The following is a 24,943-nucleotide window of genomic DNA, read 5'->3' as shown; positions in this document are numbered from 1 at the left end:
CTCCCGGGCGGCTAACATGGGCGCTTTTGAGTAACATTTGGCAGGATGGCACGGTGCCATCTCACGAATGTTCCCGTAAACACTCACCGCTCTGGACCCTGCGCTGTTGCTCTGTGCCAAAATGTCACTGGGACTGCGGTCAACCTCGAACCGCAGCGCTGCATAAAACCAAAACCCAAACGGAGCAGAGCAGAGCAGAACAGGACGGCATCAGAAAACAGGCAGCTGCACACAGAATAGAATTTATAAGGGAGGTGGCAAAGTGGAGGCTTACCACTGCCAGGAACTGTTGTTTTCCCCTGTTTGTGCATATTCCCATGACTACTGACAAAAAGGCATAGAATCAAAATACTCGATCTGAATTCCTCAGAATTACCTGAGTGGATTAAAAATAGTCGCCTGTGTCCTAACAGAGGTATTCCCTTTAGGCCCTAAACATGATAACAGGGTAAAGTCTGAGCAAATACCTCTGTGTGTGCATTTAACAACGGGTACGTGTTGTTACAGAGAAGTTGCGACAATTCACAGCCAGAGGGAAAACATGTTGAAAGCTTGTCCCAGCTTCATTCTCCAGTTCAAGCTCAAGATATGAACTGAATGAGATTTTGACATGTTTAGGCTGTAGGAACATTCTCCAAGGACCTTTTTGGAGGTATCCGGTTCCTGCGTCGCTACTACTAGGAATTCGTATTCAGGAAAATTATTTTACCCCTTAAGAAAGTCTCTAGTCAGGTGGTAGGAACTTGTTGTTTTTAAAGTCTGTAGGTCTGTGTGGTTTAAAATATCTTCGCTAACTTTAAATCTAGCATTTCCGTTGCTTTTTGTGTCAATCTGCGTCAGTGATATTCATTATTTCACAGGATGTTACAATCACAGCCTAATCACATTTAGAAGAAGCCCAGTCCAACTGAAAACCGACCAGCAGGCTAGCAGCTAGCTACCAGCTAGCAACCAACAAGAAGACTCCTGCTAATTAGCCTAGCCAACAGCAGTAGATAAGAAGTGAAGGGATATACGACTACATTTCAACCAACGCTTCTCCCTTGGGTCAAGATCCGAGGCAAAACACGTTTCGAAGCCCAGTCCAAGTGAAAAACAGCAGGCTAGTCTTTAGCTGCTAACTAGCAACCAACAAGAAGACACCAGCTAACTAGCCTAGCCAAGGCTAGCCTAGCTTTATTTTTTTCAAGTGGGCACCTCCCTTCACGGATGTTTTGTTAAGTTAGGTTCACGACACCTTTAAATTCCTTGAAAAAAAAGTTCCTGGGACTAAAAGGTGCCATAGGTGGAAAAGTGGTTGTTATGTAAATGTGTACCAAATCAAACATGATGCTTTCTTTTTTATACGGTATTAAGTTTGTTGTCTAGTCTTCCTTATTACCGACGTCTGATGCACTCAAACATGGCAAATAACAGTACAAAGAACGTTTCGGTTTCTTGATAAGAGTTTCTGTGACCAGGAACCGTGGGTGGAAACATGACTATAATGTGGACTAAAAGGTAAAATAATTAAAGGTGGGGCTTTTAATGATTAACATCGCTGTCTAGTCTCCTTTATTACCACTTTACCCAAGGCTGGCGTCTCGTACGTACTCATTTTCCTAAGCTTTACAAGGAGCAGCTATAAACTAGAGAGGAGTACAAATTGCTCTGATGCTGTTCCTAAGTAAATTTACAAACACTGGTAAAGCTGTTTTATGTCAAACCTGACGGCAAATTATTTGCATGATTAGTTAAAACTAATGACATGTGAAATAGTTCCTTGAGAGTAGTGAATAAATAGAAGCTGCTAGCTAAACATAATTTAGAAATGGTTCAAACACTGAACTGTTCCAAGTAGAACAAATGCAAAGAGGATCTGTCTTTTGTCAAATACCATTTATTTTATCGTCACTACGTGAGAACACATCTGGAACACCGTGGGTGGTGTGATCATTGAATATGTGGAGGCTCATCGGACTAATCGTCTGCTCATTTAAATAAAGATGTGAACCTTTCATTGTTCGGCTCTAAACCTGATCCGACCTTATCTCCGCTCGGTTGCACATCCATAAAAAAATGAGAGATGTAATTGATGCGTTTCCTTGTATAAACAACTGTCGAACACAATCAGAGATTCATCCCTCCGGTGCAGATTGAGGATTTATCAAAGCATCCTACCTGACTTGTTTTGTTTTTTTTGTCTGCGGAAGGGTACGGTACGGGACACACTGTTAAAGGTGCGTGTTTGTGTAGGCGTTGGAAGAAGTACAAACACAAGATAAAGGTTTGTTCTCTGCAGCCGAGACAGGTGCACTATTGAGAAATCACATTGAACCGGGCACATGTTCCTCCACGGTAAAACGAAAATGAAGGTCACATTTGGTGAGATATAAAAAAGGTTAAATTACCAAACAAGACTCTTCCTAAAATTATCGTTCCCAACAACAGCAGCAGTATCCCCATAGTCATGATTTGTACTGAAAACGAACGGAGAAAGCGTTAGGATGGAAGCAGTCAGTCATAAGAATAAATTCATGGTCACTTGAAGTGAAACATGTGTATTAATAATATGTTCATAGTCTTATTTGTGGAAGACCTTCCAAAATCAAAATGACAAAGCACTTTACAGTAAAAACTGATAGTAGATAAAATCACAGACTTAAAAATACCAGATAAAATAAATGATGCAGTGCCTATTAACTAAAGGCCACAATGATAAAATTGAGTCTTATGAATTTGCTCAGGCAGGGAGTGCCACAACTGGTGATCAGTTGGTCATAGAAAGCACTAGTAGATGTCAGTCTTATCAAATTCTAGGTCAAATGGTTTTAATACAGATGGGTGTATTCTAGATAAGTCCACTCCTTCTCCCCTGCTGAGGCAGAAAGTCCCTAACTACCTCGCACATGGATTCGGTTTACACAACAGCAGGAATGCTGCTGGAATGAGGCCTGAGTGGGCGTGGCTTCCCGGTTGTCCTGAAGAGGAACTAGTGCGTCACCATGCCCATATAAGGCCGCGATACTTCCTCCACAGGATGGCCCACAATAAACAGCACAGTGGCTGTTTTGTTTTGTGTATATTTCGCATCTAATGGATTATTTTTGCGCATTAACTGTTGGACATTTCACGAAATCCTACGTTGAACAACCCCCCGAACCCGTACGCTCTGGTTCAACTCCAGCGACGCGCGGGAGGAGAAAAATGAATGAATGGACACGAAATAAAAGGTTTAATGTGACGGATAAACCTCGTCTCTTATAAAACAGCCACTCGGGCGAAGCGTACGCGCGCAGATCCGTGCGTAAACTCAGTGGGTTTTTCTATTTCTGACACAGGTCTCCGCTGCCATCTCTCCTCCGTGCGGCTCTCTTGCCTACAGGCTTGTTTACAGTCGCCTCTTCCCGGCATTAGCGTCACTTGACGCAACACTAGCTGGGCGTGGACGCGGAGCTGTGGCCAATAGCGGAGCCGCGCCGTCTTGGCAGCGTGCGCTCGCCCACTGCAGCATATAAAGGCGCACACTGCCGTGCCTGCACACACCTCAACTAGCACCAGGACCAAAACACTTCCACCGCCGGGAATTGCGAGATACAACTTTCACTGAACAGGAGTGTAAAGATTACCAGCAAAACAGAGCCTGGAAGAGACTTTTAGCTGCTCACACCGAACCGAAGACAGCGTTTGTTGGACTTTGGCTCTTTTGATTCGAGTGATTTATTTATTTTTTTTCAATTCCACTTCTGGGACACTGTTGACAGAGACGACGAGTTGCCTGAATTGATGCATGTTCTCTGCTGACACTGACTTTTCTTGATAACCCAGAGACTGTGTTTCTATAAGCAGCTGGTAAGCTTACTTTTTCCTACGACTTTATGTCTACAAAGATGGAACAGCCTTTTTATCATGACGACTCTTTTCTGTCGGCTTACGGCCACTCAGATGCAGCAATGCACGACTACAAACTGCTAAAGCAGAATATGAATTTGAACTTGACAGAGCCATATCGCAACCTGAAATCCCAGCTGAGAGCCGAGACAGACCTGTACCAAGGGGGTCAGCAAGACGTGGGATCCCTGAAGCTCGCGTCCCCAGAACTAGAGAGGCTCATCATTCAAAACAGTAACGGTGTTATCACCACCCCCACCCCGGGGCAGTACTTCTACAACCGGGGCATCACCGATGAGCAGGAGGGGTTCGCCGAGGGCTTCGTGAAAGCGCTGGACGAGCTCCACAAGATGAACCAGATGCCTCCTCCTAACGTGTCCATCGGAGCCGGTGGAGTTACGACGTGTTCGCCGGCGGCCTCTAGTGTCTTCGGCTCTGCCCTGCAGCCCGAGCCTCCAATCTACACGACACTGAACGCCTACTGCCCGAACACAAGCCTCTCTTCCGCATCCAGCTACCCCACGGCCACGATCAGCTACTTGCCGCCGCACCAGCAGAGCCACCCGCAGACGTCGACGCACGGCACGCACCCCTTCCAGCACACTCTCCCCGGCTCCGGGCTCCATCCGCAGCGGCTGGTCGCTCTGAAAGAGGAGCCCCAGACCGTACCTGACCTCCTCAGCAGCGACGGCTCGCCCCCGATGTCTCCCATCGACCTGGAGACCCAGGAGAGGATCAAGGCGGAGCGCAAGAGGCTGAGGAACCGGCTAGCCGCCACCAAGTGCAGGAGGCGCAAGCTGGAGCGCATCGCCCGGCTGGAGGAGAAGGTGAAGGTGCTGAAGAACGACAACGCGGGGCTCTCCAACACGGCGTCGGTGCTGCGGGACCAGGTCGCCCAGCTCAAACAGAAGGTCCTGACACACGTGAGCAGCGGCTGTCAGCTGATGCTCACAAGCAAGATGGAGGCGTTTTAGGAAACAGAGACTACTAAATGACTGAAAAGTAATAACACTGGAGTTCTGCATGCGCAGCACTGGAATCGCTGCTGATGTGTTGTCAGCAAGGCCGAGAGATATGTGTAGGCAACTCTGTTAGGCTACTTAGGGTAAAGAGACTGATTTGAAATGGTACTTCCGGATGCTGGACACCCCTCGCAGGACCATTCAACCCTAGAAACCTGGGCAGCATCCAGACTGAGCAGACACTGAGCGACGCACTGGGCGAAGCCCATAAAGTCAGATTTACTAATGGTAAAACATGGGAAAAATTATAGTATTACTTTGTACTTTTTTTTTTTTTTTAATATTGTCATGCAATGTTGCATTCATTCAATGTGTAAATTATTTCGTTTGTCCGGTTGACCCAGACAAACTGATGATGTCCATGTTTACAGTGTCTTTTTTTTATTTGTGATATGTGTATATTTAAGTAAAGTACCTTAAAATATGAAAAGGAACTTGTGGTGTCTGTTTATTCAATCATAAATATTTGATACGCAAATTCACATTCAACATTTATAAACAACAGGAAAGGGAGGGTGGAGGTGATGAGGGCGAAGTTATTTTTCCTTTATAAACACATCAGTTTTTATATCTACTTGCGAGAAAACCTTACACACGCAGATTTTGGTTTCTGTGTTTTTACGCACGGAACGTGAAGTGCGTACGTAGGCCTTTCCTAATTACGCACGGGGGTTGTCCATATATGGGTATGTTGGTGAGCGCCTCGTCACAGGGGAGGATTTCTGGGAACCCCCGCCCAGGTAAAGCATACTGCTTCAATCCCGACTTGTGTATCGCTCGAGCCTCGAGAGGGTGGAGGAAGTTCCTTTTCAGTTATTGTGTAACTTTAGACGAAACTGTCACACGCGAATGGAGCAAAGTGCGATCTTGTTATCAGCTACACGGTTCGAAGTTGGCCTCACTTACAGTTAACAGGAAGTCGATAAAAAAAAAAGCAAAAAGCACCGTTTCATCTTGAAAGTCGACCTGTAATATAAGGGTCAACGGGGAAGGTAACCGACGGCGCGTCGGTGCCGCTCAAGCGCCTTGAGACATATTTGAGGTGTCAGTTTAATTGAAACATTGCACACGACCGGGGGAAGTGACAGCGGCTTCAGGAATGCCGGGGGCGTCTCAAGATGCCACGCCGCTTGCCAGAGCAGTAGGCGAGAGTGGGCGTCCGGAGCGCGCGGGAGCATCTGTGTGTGTGGATGAAACTCTGCGCGCTGCCACGGACAACATTCTGCCGGGACGCATCACTGGCCAAGTATGTGCGGCACAGGCGAGCGGACGAGAGAGAGAGGGGGGAAAAGTCCCACATTGAGTGGATGTCAGTGACTCATCACGCGTTAATTCAACCAGGGGTTAAATGGTGGTCTGCGCGCGGCAGACTGATCAATGTTAGGAGCGTTTAGAGCTCAGACAAGGTTTTAGTGACCACTGGCCGAGACAGAAGCTGCGTATAGCGTGGTCTCAGGAAAATTAAAAAGGGGGATTTCTGACGTTAGTGACGTAGAAGTAAACAAGATCAGACCGAAAAAAAGCCATTTCTCTGTCTTTACTCGCGAAAGCCACTTCAGAAGGATCGAGAAGGGAAGGCTGTGGTTTCTGCGCGCACTCTCACCTCTCACTGTTTTGGAGACTGAAGGCTCTTAACTTCTTTTCATCTGACGCGTATTGAAATAGTTCAATTTCCATCAATAACAACTCCCCTTGTTTGTGCCATGGACGTGGAAACAGAACCAGTCACGCCCCCGCAGGTGATTTCTTTTTCAGTCCTGTGACTTTTGTTATGTTTTTTTTTTAGAACCGTTTATTTTTCTTTAAGGGGATGTTTTTTTCCTTATTGAAACAGCCGACAGCTCTCATAACGCTCGCAAGCATCAGCTATTCTCTGTACCTCTTCACTGTTTCAAGTGCCGGTCTCCGTTTACGCACGCAACATCATGGCCTACGTGTAATAATGCCCCACAAAATTCGATTCGAGCCACACGCCTCGGCCAACAACCCACACCTAGTGTCTGTGGGAACATCTGTGATGTGAACGCTGACGTACGAAGAGGTCTGGGTGGGTTTGATTTTCCTCTCCATGAGGCCCCTTCCCCTCCCACAGCCAACAGCCCTTGCTCTCTATCGCTCATTCGCTCCCTCTCTCCGATCTTCTGTTATCTTCTCGGGAACCATGAATATTCCTCCCACCTTGCCGCGGCCATCTGAGGTTCCTGCGCAAGTTGCATCACTTGTTCAAACAGGAGCTCGGCTGGGCCTGGCTCGAGGAAAGTTCAGAGCTGGATCTCGTGCCATTATTTACATCCTGTTGTGCAGACGGAGGTGCGTTCCCTCCTGGAAATTATGCAAATCTCAACCGTGAAACTCCACTGTAAAGATTCCAGTGGTAGATGTGGATTTTTTCTTTTCGTGACAAACAACTCATTAATTATCTACCCATCCAGGCATTTCACGCCATCAACTGAAGAAACAAAAAGGTCTTTGATGTTACATAACAAAGCTGCGGAGGTTGTAACGGGATATTGTGGAAACATAGTGTTGGCTCTGGAACAGCTCCTCGTTAAAATACGTTTCTCATACATGTTGGTGCATTAACACTAAAGCAGAGATGTGGCCTAGAAAACAGGTCCACGTTCACACATGCACTGAGTCACTGTACAGTGTGTTGTGTGGGTGAACATCGCCATCTACTGGACATTAGCCGGAACTGCAGCTCATATTCACCCTGACTTCTCTTATTTATCCTCCCAAAAAATAACTTTGTGAAGACATGAGCCTTTCAGCAATTAATTCTTTTAAGTCTAGCTCCATCCATCTTTTTTTAAATCATTATCAGTCTTACCTGTATTGACATCGTGTCATTTGTCAGAGTTTTTTCTTTACTGACTCTTTTAAACCTGCTTGAAAATTGTAAATTTCACATATTAGATTCCTCACACATAGTTTCCTCATAAATAATAGTTTTGTATTTTCTGTATTTAGTATCTTTGCCTCAAAGCGGCAACGCGTGACTTGAGTTGTTTCTGTGAAGGTCGGTCTTCATTAGATGGTGACAGCTGAGTTTTTTTCTTAGTTTGTCCTCTGGGCGTTGAATTGTTGCCTCTGTGTCTTTTTCTCTTTGCTTAATCTTTGTGTTTCTGTTTGACTTTGTCGCACTGCTTCTCTCCTGTGCCCGTGTCTGTTTTATTTTTTTTTATTTCTGTCTTTTCTTTATCTGATTGTGTGCTCTACCCTTTGTTTCTGGAGTCTTTTGTTTTCTGCCTCGGTTTGTTCCGTATGTTCTCGTGTTTTGAGGAGTCTTTCTGTTGGAATATAAGGCAAAATAAGAGCCTCTGCTGCTTCTGCTTATATTTACTCTAACTATTCAGCCATCCACTTAAACAGAGGGGACGGTCATTTGTTTCAATGCCATGTCTGACCTTGTAGCTGACATTGATTTCCCAGACAGTTATTATGCTTTTTTATTTTTTATTTTTTAGATGTGATCTAGTATTTGACTAAAGAACGCAGTGAATTCGCAAACCGTACTACAGCCGTTTAAGTTAAACGAGTCAATTAAATATCAAAATGGTTCAATATTGGGCCTCACTTTCATAGTAATTTGTGCAAAATCTGGATCAGACGGGCTCTTTATCGTCACCCCTAATGCAGAGAGAGTGCCTCCATTATTTCTATTTATATCAGCCTGCCTGTAGAGCTTCTAGGATTACAGCACACTAAGTATTTCTAGTTAGGGGCTGTAGAAAATTCTAACGCTGCCTTGAACGGGGTCATGTTTGGTGATGTTTTCATGAATTGTAAGTTAATTTGTGTGAGAAAAATGCTACCAATGGCTTATTTTTTTTACATTATACCTTTGCTTTTCCTACGTTAAGTTAGCCATTAGCTTGCTAAACTTCTAGTACAGGGGTCTTCAATGTTTTTTTAGGCCAAGGACCCCCAAACTGATGAGGGATTAAATAGAGACTACCTACCTACTATATGTGACTTATATTAAACTCAGCCTAATACTGTTCAGAAATTACCACCATTTTGCATTCAATATTAAGCTAAGCTTAGATTGACAGGTCTCAGCTAGTGTGGCTAGCTAGTGTATCTTCTTCTGCCTCCATTGATCCTTTTACTAAAATATGTTGGATTCATGTTAATAAGTATTTAAAGAAATTTAAATTTGTGAGGTAAAATTAAAAAATCTATTTAAAAAAAAGGCTAATCAACCAAAGATTTTGGGACCTCCCTGCAGCACCGCCGCAAACCCCCCAGGGGTCGTGAACCCCCTGTTGAAGACCTATACTCTAGAGGCTCACAAGCTCCATTTGAAGAAACAATTATAAACACATGAACACACCCAAGTTGGAAAAAACTACGACCTAACTGAGGGAATGGGAACTAGCCAAGAGCATGTGAATATGCCATTAAGCTAGCCAGTTAGCTTGTTATTATTTCAAGCAATGACAAAAAAGTAATTCTGAATCAAAAAGGTATATTTCCTAATGTAATTAGTGATTCAAAGACACACTGAGCTAGCTAACATCCTCCAACATCTAAGATCAATATTAACAGCCTACTAGGTAGTTAGCATGCTAAACTATTAGCCTTAGTTGCTTCTGAACACCAACAGTTGCCTCTTAGCTGTGTTTGTGAACACGACTTTACATGTTGTAATCACAAGCTCAGTTTAAAGGCAGCATATGTGATTTTTTTTTTTTTTTGTTTTACAAGTCACTCTTATATATTTTGTGTACACATTACTTTATTATCTCATTGAATCTTTCCTATTTGATGTGCAGGTGATACACAGATGGAGGATGTGAATTAAATCCAAAGGAAACACACAGTTTCTGGCCTTTGAACGTCAGAAATTAGTTTCAAGCGCTTTTGGAGTCACGCAGAAACAAATTAAAAAGATAATATTCCAGTTGGTCTTATCACCGAAAAACCCTCAAACGTTCGTCAGATTGAATGTGTGCGTCTCACTTTTCCTCTGATTTGATGCTGATGAAATGATGATGACTTTCACAGAGGACATATTATTAGCTAACAACATCAACAAGCAGCAGCACATAAATAACACAAACACACACACACACACACTGTGTCTCATTCTCTGGCTGTTTAATAGAAAAATGTCAAGTGGTGCATGTGGCATTATCGGCAGTGACGCACAGTTTGTGTCCTCAGTGTCGCGTTTCCACCTGCAGAGGGATCGTCCTGTTCCACTGGGATGATTTGAGTTTCAAATTCATAACTTAGTCACTTTAAATGAGATTAATTTACGGAGAGATGTGCAACAATGTGATTTGGGTGGGAGTGCGTTCAGCCTGCCAGTTCAGTTGCCGCAAAGCTGAATCACCGGGAAAAAACATCAGACAGCGAGAATCAACTGTCTTGATACTATTTCATGTATAAGATTCCTTCCTCCGGGCAACGGTTAGGAAAGCTTGAGACTGAGTGACAGCCGTCTGAGAGGCCGGGTAAACTCAGTTGTCAGGACGTATCAGTAAATTGGAGGCTGACGCCGGCGAGAAGACTTGCGAGGACACTGAGCTGCCACGATCACAGGTGGAGGCCACGTTTCGGGACGTCGACGCTGCAGTCAAACGCTCCTCAGCCGGCCTGCGAGGGTTTTGTTTCTGGGTTTGATTTAATGATGTCTGTCAAATATGCATCGTTATTAGGTAAAAAAACGACAACAACAACAAAATGGTGAGAGATGTAAGGGTTAGGTTTCAGCAGGGAGGAGACAGAGGAAGCAGGTTATCCGTGCTGCACCGAGTCTATTTCCAGAGCTTTGAAGTTCATGATGCGCGGCGCAGAGACTCGAGTTCTGCTCAGCAGGGGTTTTGGTATTTGAAGAAAGGATCGCACAGCAGCATTTCTGAACAAGGATGCAAAGTCACCTTGCTCTGATAAAGACAAAAATGCAGAAATATTTGCCACCAGGAACACGGTTGGGTGGCGATAAACAAGCGCTGAACCTTGAACCTACTCCTGTCGTCACTATAGGAACAATTTGGAAAAGTCAAATATTATACAATCCCCCCCAATAAACAAAAAACAAATATACAAACAAAGAATAAAATAACAACAGACAAACTGACAAACATTAACGAATCCATTCAACCTCTACTTGTTGCCAAATTTTGTAAAATGATTGCTCTCTATTTGCCATAATGCATAAGTCTTCAACAGGGGGTCAACGACCCCTAGGGGTCCGCGGGGGTATTGCAGGGGAGGGGGTCGCAAAATTTTTGGTTGATTCGCCTTTTTTTAATTTTTTTTTTATCAATTTTTAAAACTTTTCCCCCACAACTTTAAATTTCTTTAAATACATATTAACATGAACATATTTTTCAGTAAAGGAACAGATGGAGTAAATTATGTCTGAAAAAAACAAAAAAGAATATTTGAAGCTGTGTATTATTTTATTAGCTTAATATTGTATGCAAAATGATTTTTCCATCAGTTTGGGGTCCTTAGCCTGAAGAACGTCAAATGCTCCTGCCACAATGAATCTAATCTTTTCTAAATGTAACTCTCAGATTTCCAAAATAGTAGATTTTAATACAATTTTCTGGCTAACATTGTTGACAAGGAGGTGGCCTGTGCTTTATAGCTATCTGTCAATCTTCCGGGTTCAACAACCCTAAATAACACAGTTAAATCGACAAGATCTCCCTGTTAAAGGCTTTAGAAAAAAAAAAAAGTTTTCAAAAAATGACACTGTAAAAACTAGCGTGTCAACGTTTATCTTTCAAGCAAAAAAAGTGCAATCCATGCACTATCTTGAATTGGATCAAAGTATGCCTAGCTTTTATTATGGCATATTATACAAGTCTAACATGATTCCTTTCTGCGAGTTACGAATTTAAACGGACTCGGGGTAACATTTAGAAATGTCTTTATTGAGAATGAAAAGAAAAGCACAGAAAGACCCATTTCAGCGAGCTCACCACAAGTCAAGACATTTTCCTTTATTACAAAACATTTACATCTAACAGAGCCTCACCCTACATATACACGACCAGATTATAAAACGATACATTGGTAATCAAACTACCAGATCCGCTTCCTCCTCCCGTCTGAAAATGAACCTCCTCCTCCCACGGGTTTTAAGCCCGCCACCTCTCCGCCGCCGCCGCGCACCACACCCCTCAGGTTCAGACCCACGGGTAAAAAGCCAAAGTTACATTCATCATCATGATCACTCTGCGCGACGCTCTCCACTATCACATGCTTCCCGACGAGTAGACTGCACAGAATGGTGTCACAGCGGTAAGATCTGTCTAATGCACAGATTAAAATCAGCTCCAGAAGCGAGGCGGCGAAGCCTGGTTATGATTTCAACGCTAAAAAAGTACTTTAACCACTGGGGATTACACGCTTGATTCATGCAGAAGTGTCATTACTGTAGGACTCCTGTTAGCTGGCAATAATAATAGTAATAATAATAATAATAATAAAAAAATGCAGCCAATATGAGATATAATCTGTGTTATTGAGTCCTTGCACAATTAATTCTGCCTTGAAATACTTGACTATCATTCAGCGGTGGCATCTTTTTTTTTCTTCTTTTTTTTTTTTTAATCCTCGCTGTTAAATCAAATAGTAACAAGCTTCCCCTAAGCCAGATATTGACATCTCTAGAGATTATAGCTGTGATGTGATTGATGATAATGAGAGCTTTAGGTTCGTGTGGTAAGTTTAGTTACAGGAGAACTGTCTGAGAGGGGTAGATTTTGTTTATTAGAATCTAGACAATTACCTCTAAATATAATTTTGCCGCCTAGGATCAATCTACAGGCCGCTGCCGCTCCCCTCCACGTCCTCCACCTCCACCGAACGCTTGCGCAGCACCGAGTTCCCCTTCCTGCCGCGCTTGGCCTGCAAGGGCAGCTTGGTCTGGCACGGGGCCCGGTACTGAGGCAGGCCCGTCTTGGTGGTGTCCAGCTCCTCCGGGTCGTCCTGCTGGGCCCTGAGGGCGGCGATCACGTCCTTGTCCGAGGGGCTGAGGGTGAGGCAGCCGCAGGGACGACCGCCGTCGCCCTCCGCCCCGAACTCCCCGGCCTCTCCCACCTCCTCCGGCTCGTCCTCCACCGTCATGAAGGCGTCGCCCCACAGGCTCTCGCAGAGGTCCCGGCCGTGCTGGTACATCTGAAGACACACACACACACATGACAGTGAAGCACATCCAGCAAATGGCCTTTTAATTTATGTAACCGTGCAGCTCATATAATGAATGTGAATGACTCAAACACACAGAAATAAGCCCTTCCAAGCACAGGAAAAGATGAGAAAATTATTTTTTAAATAGCCATGCCAGACGTATGGTTGTCATAGTTTCAGTAAGTAAAGGTTCTCAGCTGAAGCTACAATTTTCTTGTTAATATTTCCCAGAATGTCTGTTCGTGAAATGTTGTGATTGTCATGTCAACCTTGTGATCAGTGCTTGAATAGGCAACTGAATAGAGCAACGCTTAATAGAACATGAATGGGTCCCTCAGCTAAAGCTACATATTTTTTGAAGTCTTTTTTTTGAGTCTTTTTGAAAACTGCTTCTCAGTAGTTGGACTTTTTATATTTGATGTTTGTGCATGAAAGCTCTGTTGAGTCTGTTAAAAAAATGGCTGAAGTTACTGAAGTGAAATAACTCTGGTTTGAATTAAAATACAGCTAATCTAGAGTAAAAGGCATCGCCACTTATTGGTTGCTATCATTTTTTTTTCATACTGTGATATTATATTCTACTATCTCAGGTTCAAACTGCACAATCTTTTCATTCAATATATTTCAGAAGTTGAAACTGTCTTTGTATCTGAATTACCGTAACTCTCAATGTGGCTGGCATTGGAGAGTTGTGCTTTTGTCTGAAAGACCTTCATTTTTTTTATGCACAGACGGATGATCAGGTTTTAAAAGGTTAAGTTAGCCATTAGCTTGCTAAACTGTTCTAGAGGCCTTGCCTTGTCGTAACCACGGGCTCACAAGTTCCATTTAAAGGCGACGTTATAAGCATACGAACATACCAAAGTTGGAAAAACCTACTACTTGACTGAGGAAACGGGACCTATCCAGGAGCATGTGACTACGCCATTAAGCTAGCCAGTTAGCATGTGATTATTTCATGCAATGACAAAAAAGTCATCACTGAACAGGGTCATGTTTGGTGATGTTTTCATGAATTGTGAATTGTTCTAAGTTAATTTGTGTGAGAAAAAAAGCATTTCCTACATTTAGTTAGCCATTAGCTTGCTATGTTAGCTTCGGTTGCTTCTAGAGGCCTTGTCGTAACTACAAGCTCAATAGTTCCATTTGAAGACGTCATTTTAAGTAAAGATGTAGAGCACTAAAGACATATAGTGGACCTGTAACTGATGTAACTGTGTGCTACAGTTTTAACTGTTTAATCTGTATCATGCATTTGTTAGCCCACCCACCAAATTTCACCACCAACCAGCTGCCACTACAAATACTCATCACTATTTGAGCCACGCACAATATTGATGTGACCTTTTCTTGAAGATTTAACCTTAAAGTTTTTCTTTCTTTTTTTTTGTCTTGTACGAGAATGTAAATAAATTGAAAACACCAGTTGATGACATAATGGTTCCTGGAGGATTAAAAAATTAACTCTCCTCTAATGGGGCACGTATGCAGATTAAAGGGGATTCTGCATAACAGTAGAAATAAACTAACAAATCCTAAATCCAAATTTAAGCTGTAAAAATGCTTAGAAATTGTTGGGGATGATATCTCTTTTTTATCCTCTTTTTCTTGTTAGAAATTGCAAACATACAAACACCTGTTTTTCCCAGAGCACCTCCCTGCCAGCAACACTTTCCCCCGTGCTATTCTTGCACCATCACCGGTGCGACATGAACATCCATTGAAATAATTGATTTTGCCTTTTCAGGGCCGCAGCATCTTTGAAATCAAACTGCCTCTGCCGGGTGTTAACAGGAAAGTAGCTCCGGCAAGTAGCTTTCGTCTCCTCGCCTCACCCCGTCTACACCATCCTTGAGAGCGAATCGCCAGGCGCGCCCTTGAGCGCTCACATTCATATCTGCAAGACGTCATCTCTGCATCTCCGACAAGCCTCGCCGAGTAGACGCTCGGATCCGCGCTAATCGCAAAGGTCACTTCCAGCACCTTTTGTGTTGCTATCTGGCGGGAAATTCATTAAAAGCCCTCCGTCTTCATCGAGTTATACTTTGAGGAAAAACTCCAATTACGGCTGACATTATGGTTTCTGGAGCATGAAGAATTATCTTCCTCTCCAGTAAGACATGGATTAAAAGAGGGATACAGGATAATGGCGCTAAAAAGCAAATCCTAATTCCAAATTTAAACTGTAAATGGAGTCTGCCCACGCTGTAAGAAATAGTTAGGAAGGCAAATTAGTCAAGTTTCAGTGGCTCGTTTCTTTGTGGGTTTAAGCTCCTGTTCTCTCTAGTGACTTCTCCGTAACCATTTATCATGTGCTGCCAAGTCTCCTTCTAAAGCTCATTTCGTTTGCTACCTCACTTCCAATACTGTATGTCCCACTTACATTTTTTTTTAAGTGCACTCACTGTTTGTACATCTCTCTTCATTCTGCCCGTTTCTCCTAAAGCACACCCCCACCCCAACGCCTGCTTGCTTTCATCCTCCCGTCTTCTGTCGGCGGATTAAGACTGAGTCACACCGGGTGCTCGTAGAAGAAAAAAACACCGTTGTGTGTTTGCCGGGTTTGGAAGGACACAAAGAGGATGACGGCTATTTCTCTCGACTACATGTACTCTCTCCGTCTGACACTTCGGTCTTATCACGGCGACCCCATAATACACACACGGGGCTACACACATTTCTGTCCTTCCTCGGGCGGACATGGTTTGCTGCCAAAGCTAATTCAGTGCGAGCGCAAGTGGCTTCAGACGACGTGGTGTGATCAAATAAGTGAGATACAGAAATTTCCTCAGGCCCTGCGCTGTCCTGTCCTCCCGTCTTATTTAATCCTGCCCTTCTCAACAACATTACACCTGGTGTGCAAAACGAAAACAGGACAGAGAAATGAGACATGAATTGCCTCTTTAACTACCCATCTACTGCAATAAGGGTTGAAGGCAAACTGATGGGGAGATTAAGTAGGGACCCCCTACCCCATGCATGCCCCATTTATATATTTTATTTTATATATATTAGGTACACCTTGCTAATAAAAGGTTGGACCCTTTTTACCTTCAGAACTGCCTTAATTTTTCGCGGCATACCTTACTGACATGATAGCATCACACAGTTGCTGCATTTGTCGGCTGCACATCTATGATGAGAATCTTCTGCTCTATTAGATTGAGATCTGGTGACTGTTGAGGCCAGTGGAGTACAGTGAACTCATTGTCATGTTCCAGAAACCAGTCTGAGATGATATGAGCTTTGTGACATGGTGCATTATCCTGCTGGAAGTAGCCGTCAGAAGATGGTCCACTGTGGTCATGGGGATGGACATGGTCAGCAACAATACTCAGGTAGTCTGTGGCATTTAAACCATGCACAGTTTGTACTAAGGAGTCCAAAGTGTGCCAAGAAAATATGTTGTTTACGCAAAAATTCTGACCCTGCCATCTGAATGTCGCAGCTGAAATCGAGACTCGTCAGACCAGGCAACATTTTTCCAATTGGTGAGCCTGTGTGAACTGTAGTCTCAGTTTACTGTTCTTAGCTGACAGGAGTGGCACCAGGCGTGGTCTTCTGCTGCTGTAGCCCATCTTCTTCAAGGTTGGACATGTTGTGCGTTCAGAGATGGTATTCTGCATTCCTTGGTTGTAACAAGTGGTTATTTGAGTAACTGTTGCTTTTCTATCATCTCCAACCAGTCTGCCCATTCTCCTCTGACCTCTCACATCAACAAGGCATTTTCGGCCACACAACTGTCGCTCACTGGATATTTTCTATTTTTGGACCATTTTCTTTAAACCCTAGAGATGGTTGTGAGAGAAAATCCCAGTAGATCAGCAGTTTCTGAAATACTCAGAGCAGCCCATCTGGCACCAACAACCACACCACATTCAAAGTCACATAAATCCCCTTTCTGCCCCATTCTGATGCTCAGTTTTAACTTCAGCAAGTTGTCTTGATCACCTCTACATGAATAAATGGATTGAATTGCAGCCATGTGATTGGCTGATTAGCTATTTGTGTAAACAAGCAACTGAACAAATGTGGCGCAAATGTTCACTAGTACTCAAGGATGAACAGATAAAACTACATTTTTGAAAATAATTCAACTCGTCAATGTGATTTGAGGAAATACTTTCAGATTTCTTTCCATAGTTTGGCCCCCAAGTCGAGAATTCATATATTAATAATGACAAAAAGGTTGCATGGCTGATAGGATAAGACGAAGAAGTTATGACTATATAAATGAATCTGGACAGACATGCGTGTAAACTGGGGGTGGGAAAAAATATCGATATGGCAATATATCATGATTTTTTTACTTCCGATACAATATTGATTTTTAATGTCTCAGTATGGATTTATCACTGTCACCGATGTACCTTTATACAATGTGTATTTTAAACTGCATTTAAAATTTCTCAGTGAACTATGTAGAATATTGCAATATATCGTGATATCATAATATCGCAATAATGTATCGTATCGTGACTTAAGTATCGTGATAAGTATCGTGAATTGACGTCCTTGCCGATGTTTTATTTATTCTTTTTTTGGTTACTGATCGCATGTCATCTGATATTCATACTGATATTAGTAAAGAACCTAGACGAGCGTTTTTTTCCGGTCACAGAATCCAACCATCAGCAGTCGCACACAAACAAGCTGTTATTGTCGACCAGCGAGCAGCAAGAGGAATTTCAGGCTGTTACTTTTTAGCTTTAATTCCCCATGATCAGGAGAAAAGCTCTCGAATGTGTCTGAGGAGAAAATTACAATGTAAGTCTGTGGTTTGCTCACAGTCATATGAGCTGCACGGCCTTTTGTTTGCCACTTTCCAAGGTCACAGTCGTACAAAGTAAGCATTGGTAATGTGCGCTGCAATATGAAGCATTTATGAGAACACCAGAGAAAAGTGGAAACCAATTCTATTGTGAAAAGCAGTTTGGTCCAGAGGACCTAGAAATACATCTCTTTAATGATGCGGGTACTCACAGGACTGTGTAATATAAAGTGTTTCTGTTCCCTCCAACCATTAATGTACGATATCTGAAATGTTTCGTGCCAGCATCCAGCACCGACATAGCTTTGCAGATGTAACCTCATTCCCACAAAATCAGGAGGGAGAGGAGAGTGTCTAATGCTGAGATAAATCAGACCTTGGCTCGCAAATAATGTTACCAGTGAGCACAAAAAGAGAGTGTGATAGAGAGTGCCAGGGGGATCTTTGCATGCAGAGGCCGTGTGTGTATGTGAGCAAATCTGGCAGTCAGCATTTACAAATCCTGTCGGCATCGGTGTCTATTTATTCTACAGTCACACCTACATAGAATTTCCATCCAGCAGGCGCGTTGTGAAAAGGGTTTTAATGTAATGCCAGGGAGATGTGCATGTTTGCAGTTTTGCAAAAGTGGTACGAGCTCAGACCACGAAGAGGCCCGCTGTGAAATCATTACCGTCTCTGCTGGCTGGGGAGAAACAAAAAGCGCTGCTGCTGTGACCTCCAAAAGTGCCAGAGACAGGAACTTGTGTTGTGTCTCCGTAAAAGCGGTGATCTGTTGAATGTTTGTTCAAAAGGCTCTGTTCTGAGAGCTACTTGCATTTATTGAAGTCTGTATTGCACCATGAGTGATTCTCTACATGAAAATGGGCCAACGCTAAAAACAAAAGACAAAAAATGCTCACTCATATAGACACACTCAGATATTCTGTCTTTGCATTGCCCGTCTCTAATGTCCTTTAATCATCTGCACCCACCAAAGAGCCTTAGTAGATCTGACATCTGTGTGCTCATTTGTTGAGAGTAAGACTGAAAGCACAGATAGACTGATAGATATTTAAAGTGGTGTGCGAGTGTTGGTTCGCTGCCGGCCTCAGCTGCACATCAGCACCCTCTGTCACTCTTTTTGAATCACCCAGCTGGCCGCTGCCCACTGAAGCAGGGCCGGGGCTTTTCACGCTTCAGCCCACAGCGCCGCTCTGCGCCGTTAACCCTTCGCTTGACCGCGGAACTCGCTGCCTCCGCCACAAACACAATGCGACACAGCGTCTGACCTTCTGCCTGCGGCGTGAGGCTCAAATGAGGATTCAAACCTGTGCCACGTCCCCTGCTCTCCGGAGAAACCTGACATGTGACCGCGCTGAAAGAATCTGGTCATGCTCCCTCGCCCAGATGATAATGTTCTTCTGAGGCACAGTGCTCACGATGCTACCATGCTAACATGCTAACATTTACCCTGTTCCCACTAGGCTAATGGGAACGCATTTTGTTTTGAGGATATTCGTTCATAAACCAAAATATGACAGAGGTCAAGAGGTCACATTAAATAGCGACCCCCTAAATACTATATGTGTTCTATATTAAACTAGACCTAGAGCTATTTATAAATATACATTATTATTAGCATTTTGCATTCAATATTAAGCCTAATTGGTGTGTGTATAAACAACTGACAGATTCAAGTTTTGAGTTTTAACATAGCTAAATGTAGCAGGGGCAGTGAATCAGCCATTTTGGCCTCAGTGGTTTGTAGTTTTAGTTCTGATTGGACCAGGCTGCACCTCTGTTAGCTCTGTTAGCAGATTGTTAGACTGTTATTGTAGCATGTGCCTCTGGAATTTCACCTGAGGACCGAATAGGGTCCCGACAGAGTCAGAGTGTAATATGCGACTTTGTGATTGGCTCGGCGGCAAAAGGGGCGGGGCCTACTGTGAACAGGAGGCTTAGATTGACAGGTCTGGAGTATGGAGCTGTGTGGGAGACGCTGCTGCGCTGCTGAGACAGTCCCTGTATCACTGAATGAGTGAAGTATTAACTGAAAAATAACTTCTCTATACCTTGGATTCATGTTAATGCGTAGTATTTCAATAAATTAAAATTTGTAGGTGGGGAAAATGTATGAAAAATGTCTTGTAAACCAAAGAGATAGCTTCACATTGACCAATGGGAGAAAATGGAGATGTGTTGTCCATGTTTTTCTACAGTCTATGTGGTGGACAGATGGAATATCAATCCAAATGCAGTTAATGTAGAATAAAATAATAACAAAGAAGCAGGTTCACAAATGTTGCAGATCTCAACCAACCTGAAATCTATCGTCTGTCGTCTCATGACTTGGCCTGTTTAAATGCTTCTGGTGTAGTCAACAGATATATGGTAGACAGACGTCTAGGTCAGGACTTCCTGTCCTGTACATTAACTTGAGAAGTGTTTACCTGCAGCTAAATCCTCCTTACGTGCATTTAATCAGTACTGCCTGGATTACCAGCAGGCAACCAGAAAGCTTCCAGTGACAAAACCTTGTCCCTTGCCTACAGAAGTTTTCCCGCATATTCATATGTTTTACAGAGATCAGGTCAGAGCCTACCTGCTGATACTGAACACAGGTTCCGGTGCAGTTCTGTCCCCGGGGGTCTCTGGCCCAGTTGCGAGCGCATGTCATGTCCATCCTGCAGGCGTCGAACCTGAAGAAACATTTGTAACTTAATCCCTCTGTCACATCAAGTCAGACTGGAAACAGCTCGCAGCTAAGCAACATGTCAGTGTGAGATTTGAAAAATGGCATGTGTTGCCATCTAACCTTGAGCAAAAACCAGAAAAAAGATGTTTACCTTTGCAAGCGTCTACAAGCCAGCTTTCCTGTTTTTTTAACAACCAGGAAGGCAAAGCATTTGTCGTAGACGGCCTTACGTGTGTCATACAGTTTTGTGCTCCTTGTCTCTGCACAGTTTACTCTGGCTATACAAGATAGTGATCTCCCCCTCGACAGCCTTTATGTGTGAAGAGGGACAGATACTGATGTTGATTTAGCGTCGCCCGGCAGTGCGTTTGGCAGCCTCACCAATCACGGCAGAAGCTGTGGCAGAGCGGCACGGCCTGGATGTACGAGCGGCGGTGAGGATGAGGCCAACGGGCGGCGTCGGGGGAGCAGCGGTAGAAGCACGACACACGCTTCAGAAAGCCTTCGCACCTGAGGAGACACGGGGAATCGTAAAAAAAGGACGGGTTTAGAAATTAAACATAACGACCTAGAAATAGTTTCTCTTATGTTTGTGCTGCTTGTGCTGCCATTGTTTGACTTCCTTCATTATTTTCGCTGTCGTTTTTTAACGATCTGGTGGCTTCCCCATGATACTGTTTTTTTTTTTTTTGTCATTTGACGGGGTTGTCGTTTGAGTATTGTTCATGCCTCATGCGCTTACGGTTTAATTAGAGCTTCGGGACAAACACATACTGTCACACCTGAGAAACTTTGTCGAACAATTGAGAGACTCTGGCAGTGAAGCTTCTTAATTAGGGATTTATTGGGCTTCTTGGGAGCAGTGGAATGGAACCAAACACTGACATATTATACCTATTATGTATCAGCTTACGCAGTTTATAGTCAAACGTATCAATTGCTGATGTGTTTCCGGCCATCTGATGAATTTAAATTGCCTCTCCTCTGGCTCCATTTTTGGGCTCCACCACCTGCTAGTCATTAACATTGCTCGTTAAAAGTTTGTCGCCTTGCAGGTGTTTGGGGAGTGGGCTCTGACGTTCAGTTTTCACACAAAGCAGGGGCCTGATGGAGCAGAAAATATCGATGGAGCAGTTACTGGCTACTATCACGGTTAGTGAAAGATTTTAGGATTGGACAACAAAACTTGGAAGAGGTAAGAGCAACTGCAGAGTGATACCAGATTTATAGGCGTGACTGGTTTTCAGGTGCTTTGCCGGAATATAGTCCCAAGTCTATAGCTGCCTTAGACAATTACCTTCATGTTAATTGCATTGACGTTTTTAAAGGGACATTCCTGAGTTTTTTTTAATCACATTTGCGAAGGACTGGCTAATTGTCAACATTACACTGTAGCGCCTCAGCTAAGTTAAAGCTAACAGCTTTGCAGGACAAAGCCTGAACCGATTTAAAAACGCTTTTTCTCACTTATTTAACTCTGGGGAATACGGTGAGTGACTATATTTCACATAGGGGTGGCGTATCCCTTTAAGGATACGAGATATCGGGATTCGAGACTTATCCTGGGCTCTTTTTACTGTCTTGTATCTCTGTTTTTGGTCCCTGCCGCCGTTAGCATTGACGATAAATGACCAGTAGACAATAAACCACAGAAAGAGCTGATGAGGCCTGTATTATACACTACAGTTTAATGGGACCAGATGGATGGGTAAGATTTATTCTGGGCTCTTTTTTTGAGTTTTTCTTTTAGCTCTGTGTTTGGTCCCTACAGCCAGTCATTCATGATTGGGAGGAATATGTTTGGGGCACTGTAGGTTGCCTGGGAAGCTGTTTTTTTTTTTCCCCCCCTGAAATCTCAAGTTTGGCATCATTTAAAATATTGTAGAGAATTATTTAGACATACTCCAGGCTCAGAGTGTCGCTTAAGTCACTTTTAGTGCTTTTAGCTCTGCTTTTGGTCTCCACCACCTGCCAGTCCGCAACATTTATGGTAAACAAACATCAGACAATAAACCTTAATCATGTAATACAGGTTAATGGGATTGGACCAAAATGAAATGAAGGAGGCTTACTCAGGGCTCAGAGGCCCACACTTGTCCCAGGGTTCATTCTGATTGTTGGCAGAGGGGATGTGGGAGATGTCCTGGATGTCTTCCTCTGTGCAGCAGCTATCTGTCAACAGCAGAGACGGGAAAACATTTCAGCTGGCAGCTGCCAGTCTTCGGATTTAGATTGAGATGTTTGCCACAGGCCACTCACTGTCAGCGTACAGGGAGCACTCCCTCAGGTGTGGCTCCGGGGTGGGCGTGGCCTTGTGTTTGCCATCTTGAAGACACACCCCCTCCGAGAAGGTTCCGCCAATCAGCATAGACGTCATAAACGCGCAAATAAAAAGCAGGGGGGTTGAAGTGGTGCCCATCTCTGGAGACACAAGAGATTTTCAAAAGTTATTCGTTATTTTTTTTATATATATATATTTTTTAAGAACATCAAACAAGTCGCATGTAATATCTGCTTTGATGGTGTCAATCACTATGTCACGGCGAGACCTCCAGCCCAGGCTGTGAGCTCTGCATGTGGTGACCTAGTAGACAGGGTGAGGCTAATTAGGCGGGACTGAGGCGCCGTGCTGAGATGGATGACATGCGTAGTCGTTTAATCTGACAAGCGGCTGGCTGCCGGTGTGTAGCCTACATAACACGAATTAAACAAATCTGCTGGACGTGGGCCCCCGCACTGGCCTGGACAGGTGAGATGTGGCCCCGATTTGACGCCAAACGGCGGGGATGGAAATCTTTGACGCATTAAGTGGCGGGACGGTAAATCTGTTTAATTGAATTAGAAAAAAAAAAGGTCTTAATCAAAAAAAAGAAAAAAATAATTTCAGTTACAGTAGTACGAATTCAAATAATTCAAATGAACGAAAAATCATTAGAAAACAACACATTAAAAGTAGGTCTGTATCAGATGTTTACAAGATAAAACCATTTTTAAAAGCTACCACATGTGTAAATGTGCATTTCATGGGGACTGTTATTCCTGTTAAGTTTAGTAACTTACAAAACGCAATCTTATTTTTCATGGTACATAATCAGGTTGCATAATAATGTATAATCCGTTGAATTTTTTTTAGATGAATCTTTTTGAATATGTTACCTGTCGCTGGGGAGATAAATGCTGCTCTGTCCGGATTAGTTTTTCCCGTGTCCTCCCTTTCGCGTCTCTCCCGGTGCGTTTCCGTGGATCCAGCTGGTGCTCGGTGCGCTGATGTCCTCCTCTCCGCGTCCCCGTGTCTCTCTGTGAGCGTCGTCTCTGATCTCTGCTGCCCGGGGGCCACTGCTCGCCACTTTGTCACCGGTTTATATGAAGGACATTTCGGTCCCTTCCACCAGGCGACTCACCCCCTCCCTCTATCCCCATGATGGGAAGTCCTATCTCTCTCTCTTCTCTCCCCTCTCCCCCTCCCTCACTGCCTCCCTCCCTCCCTCCATGTCTTGCACGCACAAACACTATTACGCACACATAAAAGATCGGACTCCCTCCTTGTTAATCTCCCTGTAAGATGTTTACCAAATCCTCCTTGTTGACAGATTTCCTTCCACCAAGTGAAGCTGTGTGGATGGAAACACTGAAAATCACCGCTCGACATGAACCACAACTTGATGCCCTTCATATCCAGAGGCTCAGTCACAGGTGTTGCTGAGTCACACCTGTCTCCTCCCCCCCTCCAGCTACCAAAGGCAGCCTCTCCCATCCAAACACACACACACACACACACACACACACACACACTGAGGTCAGGGCTTTTTCCAGATGACGGGGTTAGAAGAGGGCACAGTGGAGATTTAATACCGTATGATATGCTGAGGACACAAATCTCTGCAGAACAAAACGCCGGGAACTCACTGGGACGCTGCTGCGCTTTGCAGAAGCTTCCCTCCTATGATTTTTTTATTTTTTTTTTGTGTCACTTTTGCAAACAGGTGAAACCCAAAACATCTAACGACAGATAGTTACAGTGCACAGTGTGAATTGGGTTATTTTGGATGTTGTTTGTATCCTTGCTCCTGGATTTTAATCTCACCTCCTCTTGGACCTGGTGTGCCAACCTAATCCCTGGCTGGGTGCGTCCCCCCCCCTCGTCTCTCCCTCTTTCCCCGGCTCTCTGTTTGTAGGTCCTCCCAAGGCTTTTGGCCACGTAGGAGCAGATGGAGTGTGTCTTGTGGCCTAGATACATCAACCCCCTAAAACCAAGACTGTGAAATTGGTGACATGCCTTAGACGGGGATTGGTTTTGGCAACGGCACCGCGCGGGGACGAGAAGGGACCGGACAGATCGGCCATCAAATAAACACGCAGATTGAGTGTAGATGAAAGCGTCTCGGTGGAGAATGAAGTCAGATGTGCGGCGTATGAGCTGCAGGAGGAAATGAGGGCTCGCCCGGGCCC

General features: G+C 44.0%; 2 protein-coding genes across 2 annotated transcripts; one reads left to right on the top strand and one right to left on the bottom strand.

Annotated features, from left to right (window-relative positions):
• The first annotated feature begins 3,506 nt into the window (after positions 1-3,506).
• junbb (JunB proto-oncogene, AP-1 transcription factor subunit b) lies at positions 3,507-5,322 on the top strand. The gene has a single exon (XM_047572302.1). It carries the CDS (start codon positions 3,858-3,860, stop codon positions 4,842-4,844), a length of 987 nt encoding a protein of 328 aa, XP_047428258.1. The 5' UTR covers positions 3,507-3,857; the 3' UTR covers positions 4,845-5,322.
• A 6,442-nt stretch (positions 5,323-11,764) lies between these two features.
• Positions 11,765-23,917, bottom strand: rtbdn (retbindin). Its single transcript, XM_047572587.1, has 6 exons — positions 23,651-23,917; positions 22,754-22,915; positions 22,567-22,666; positions 20,876-21,004; positions 20,402-20,498; positions 11,765-13,034 (listed from the first exon to the last, which is right to left on the bottom strand). The coding sequence occupies exons 2-6, from the start codon at positions 22,911-22,913 to the stop codon at positions 12,678-12,680; spliced, it is 843 nt and encodes a 280-aa protein (XP_047428543.1). The 5' UTR covers positions 22,914-22,915; positions 23,651-23,917; the 3' UTR covers positions 11,765-12,677.
• Between the last annotated feature and the right edge of the window lie 1,026 nt (positions 23,918-24,943).

The sequence above is a fragment of the Mugil cephalus genome, chromosome 20 (assembly GCF_022458985.1).
Source record: "Mugil cephalus isolate CIBA_MC_2020 chromosome 20, CIBA_Mcephalus_1.1, whole genome shotgun sequence".
Lineage (NCBI taxonomy): Eukaryota > Metazoa > Chordata > Actinopteri > Mugiliformes > Mugilidae > Mugil > Mugil cephalus.
The sequence above is the reverse complement of the archived record's forward strand: the minus strand, read 5'-3'. Positions and strand labels throughout refer to the sequence as shown.

Excerpts from the sequence above, each read along its gene's own strand:
- rtbdn (XM_047572587.1), bottom strand. The coding sequence starts at position 22,913 with ATGGGCACCACTTCAACCCCCCTGCTTTTTATTTGCGCGTTTATGACG. Across the intron at positions 22,667-22,753 it reads GTGCTCCCTGTACGCTGACA|ATAGCTGCTGCACAGAGGAA; the intron begins GTGAGTGGCCTG and ends TGCTGTTGACAG. Across the intron at positions 21,005-22,566 it reads TGTGGGCCTCTGAGCCCTGA|GTGCGAAGGCTTTCTGAAGC; the intron begins GTAAGCCTCCTT and ends GTGTCTCCTCAG.
- junbb (XM_047572302.1), top strand. The coding sequence starts at position 3,858 with ATGTCTACAAAGATGGAACAGCCTTTTTATCATGACGACTCTTTTCTG.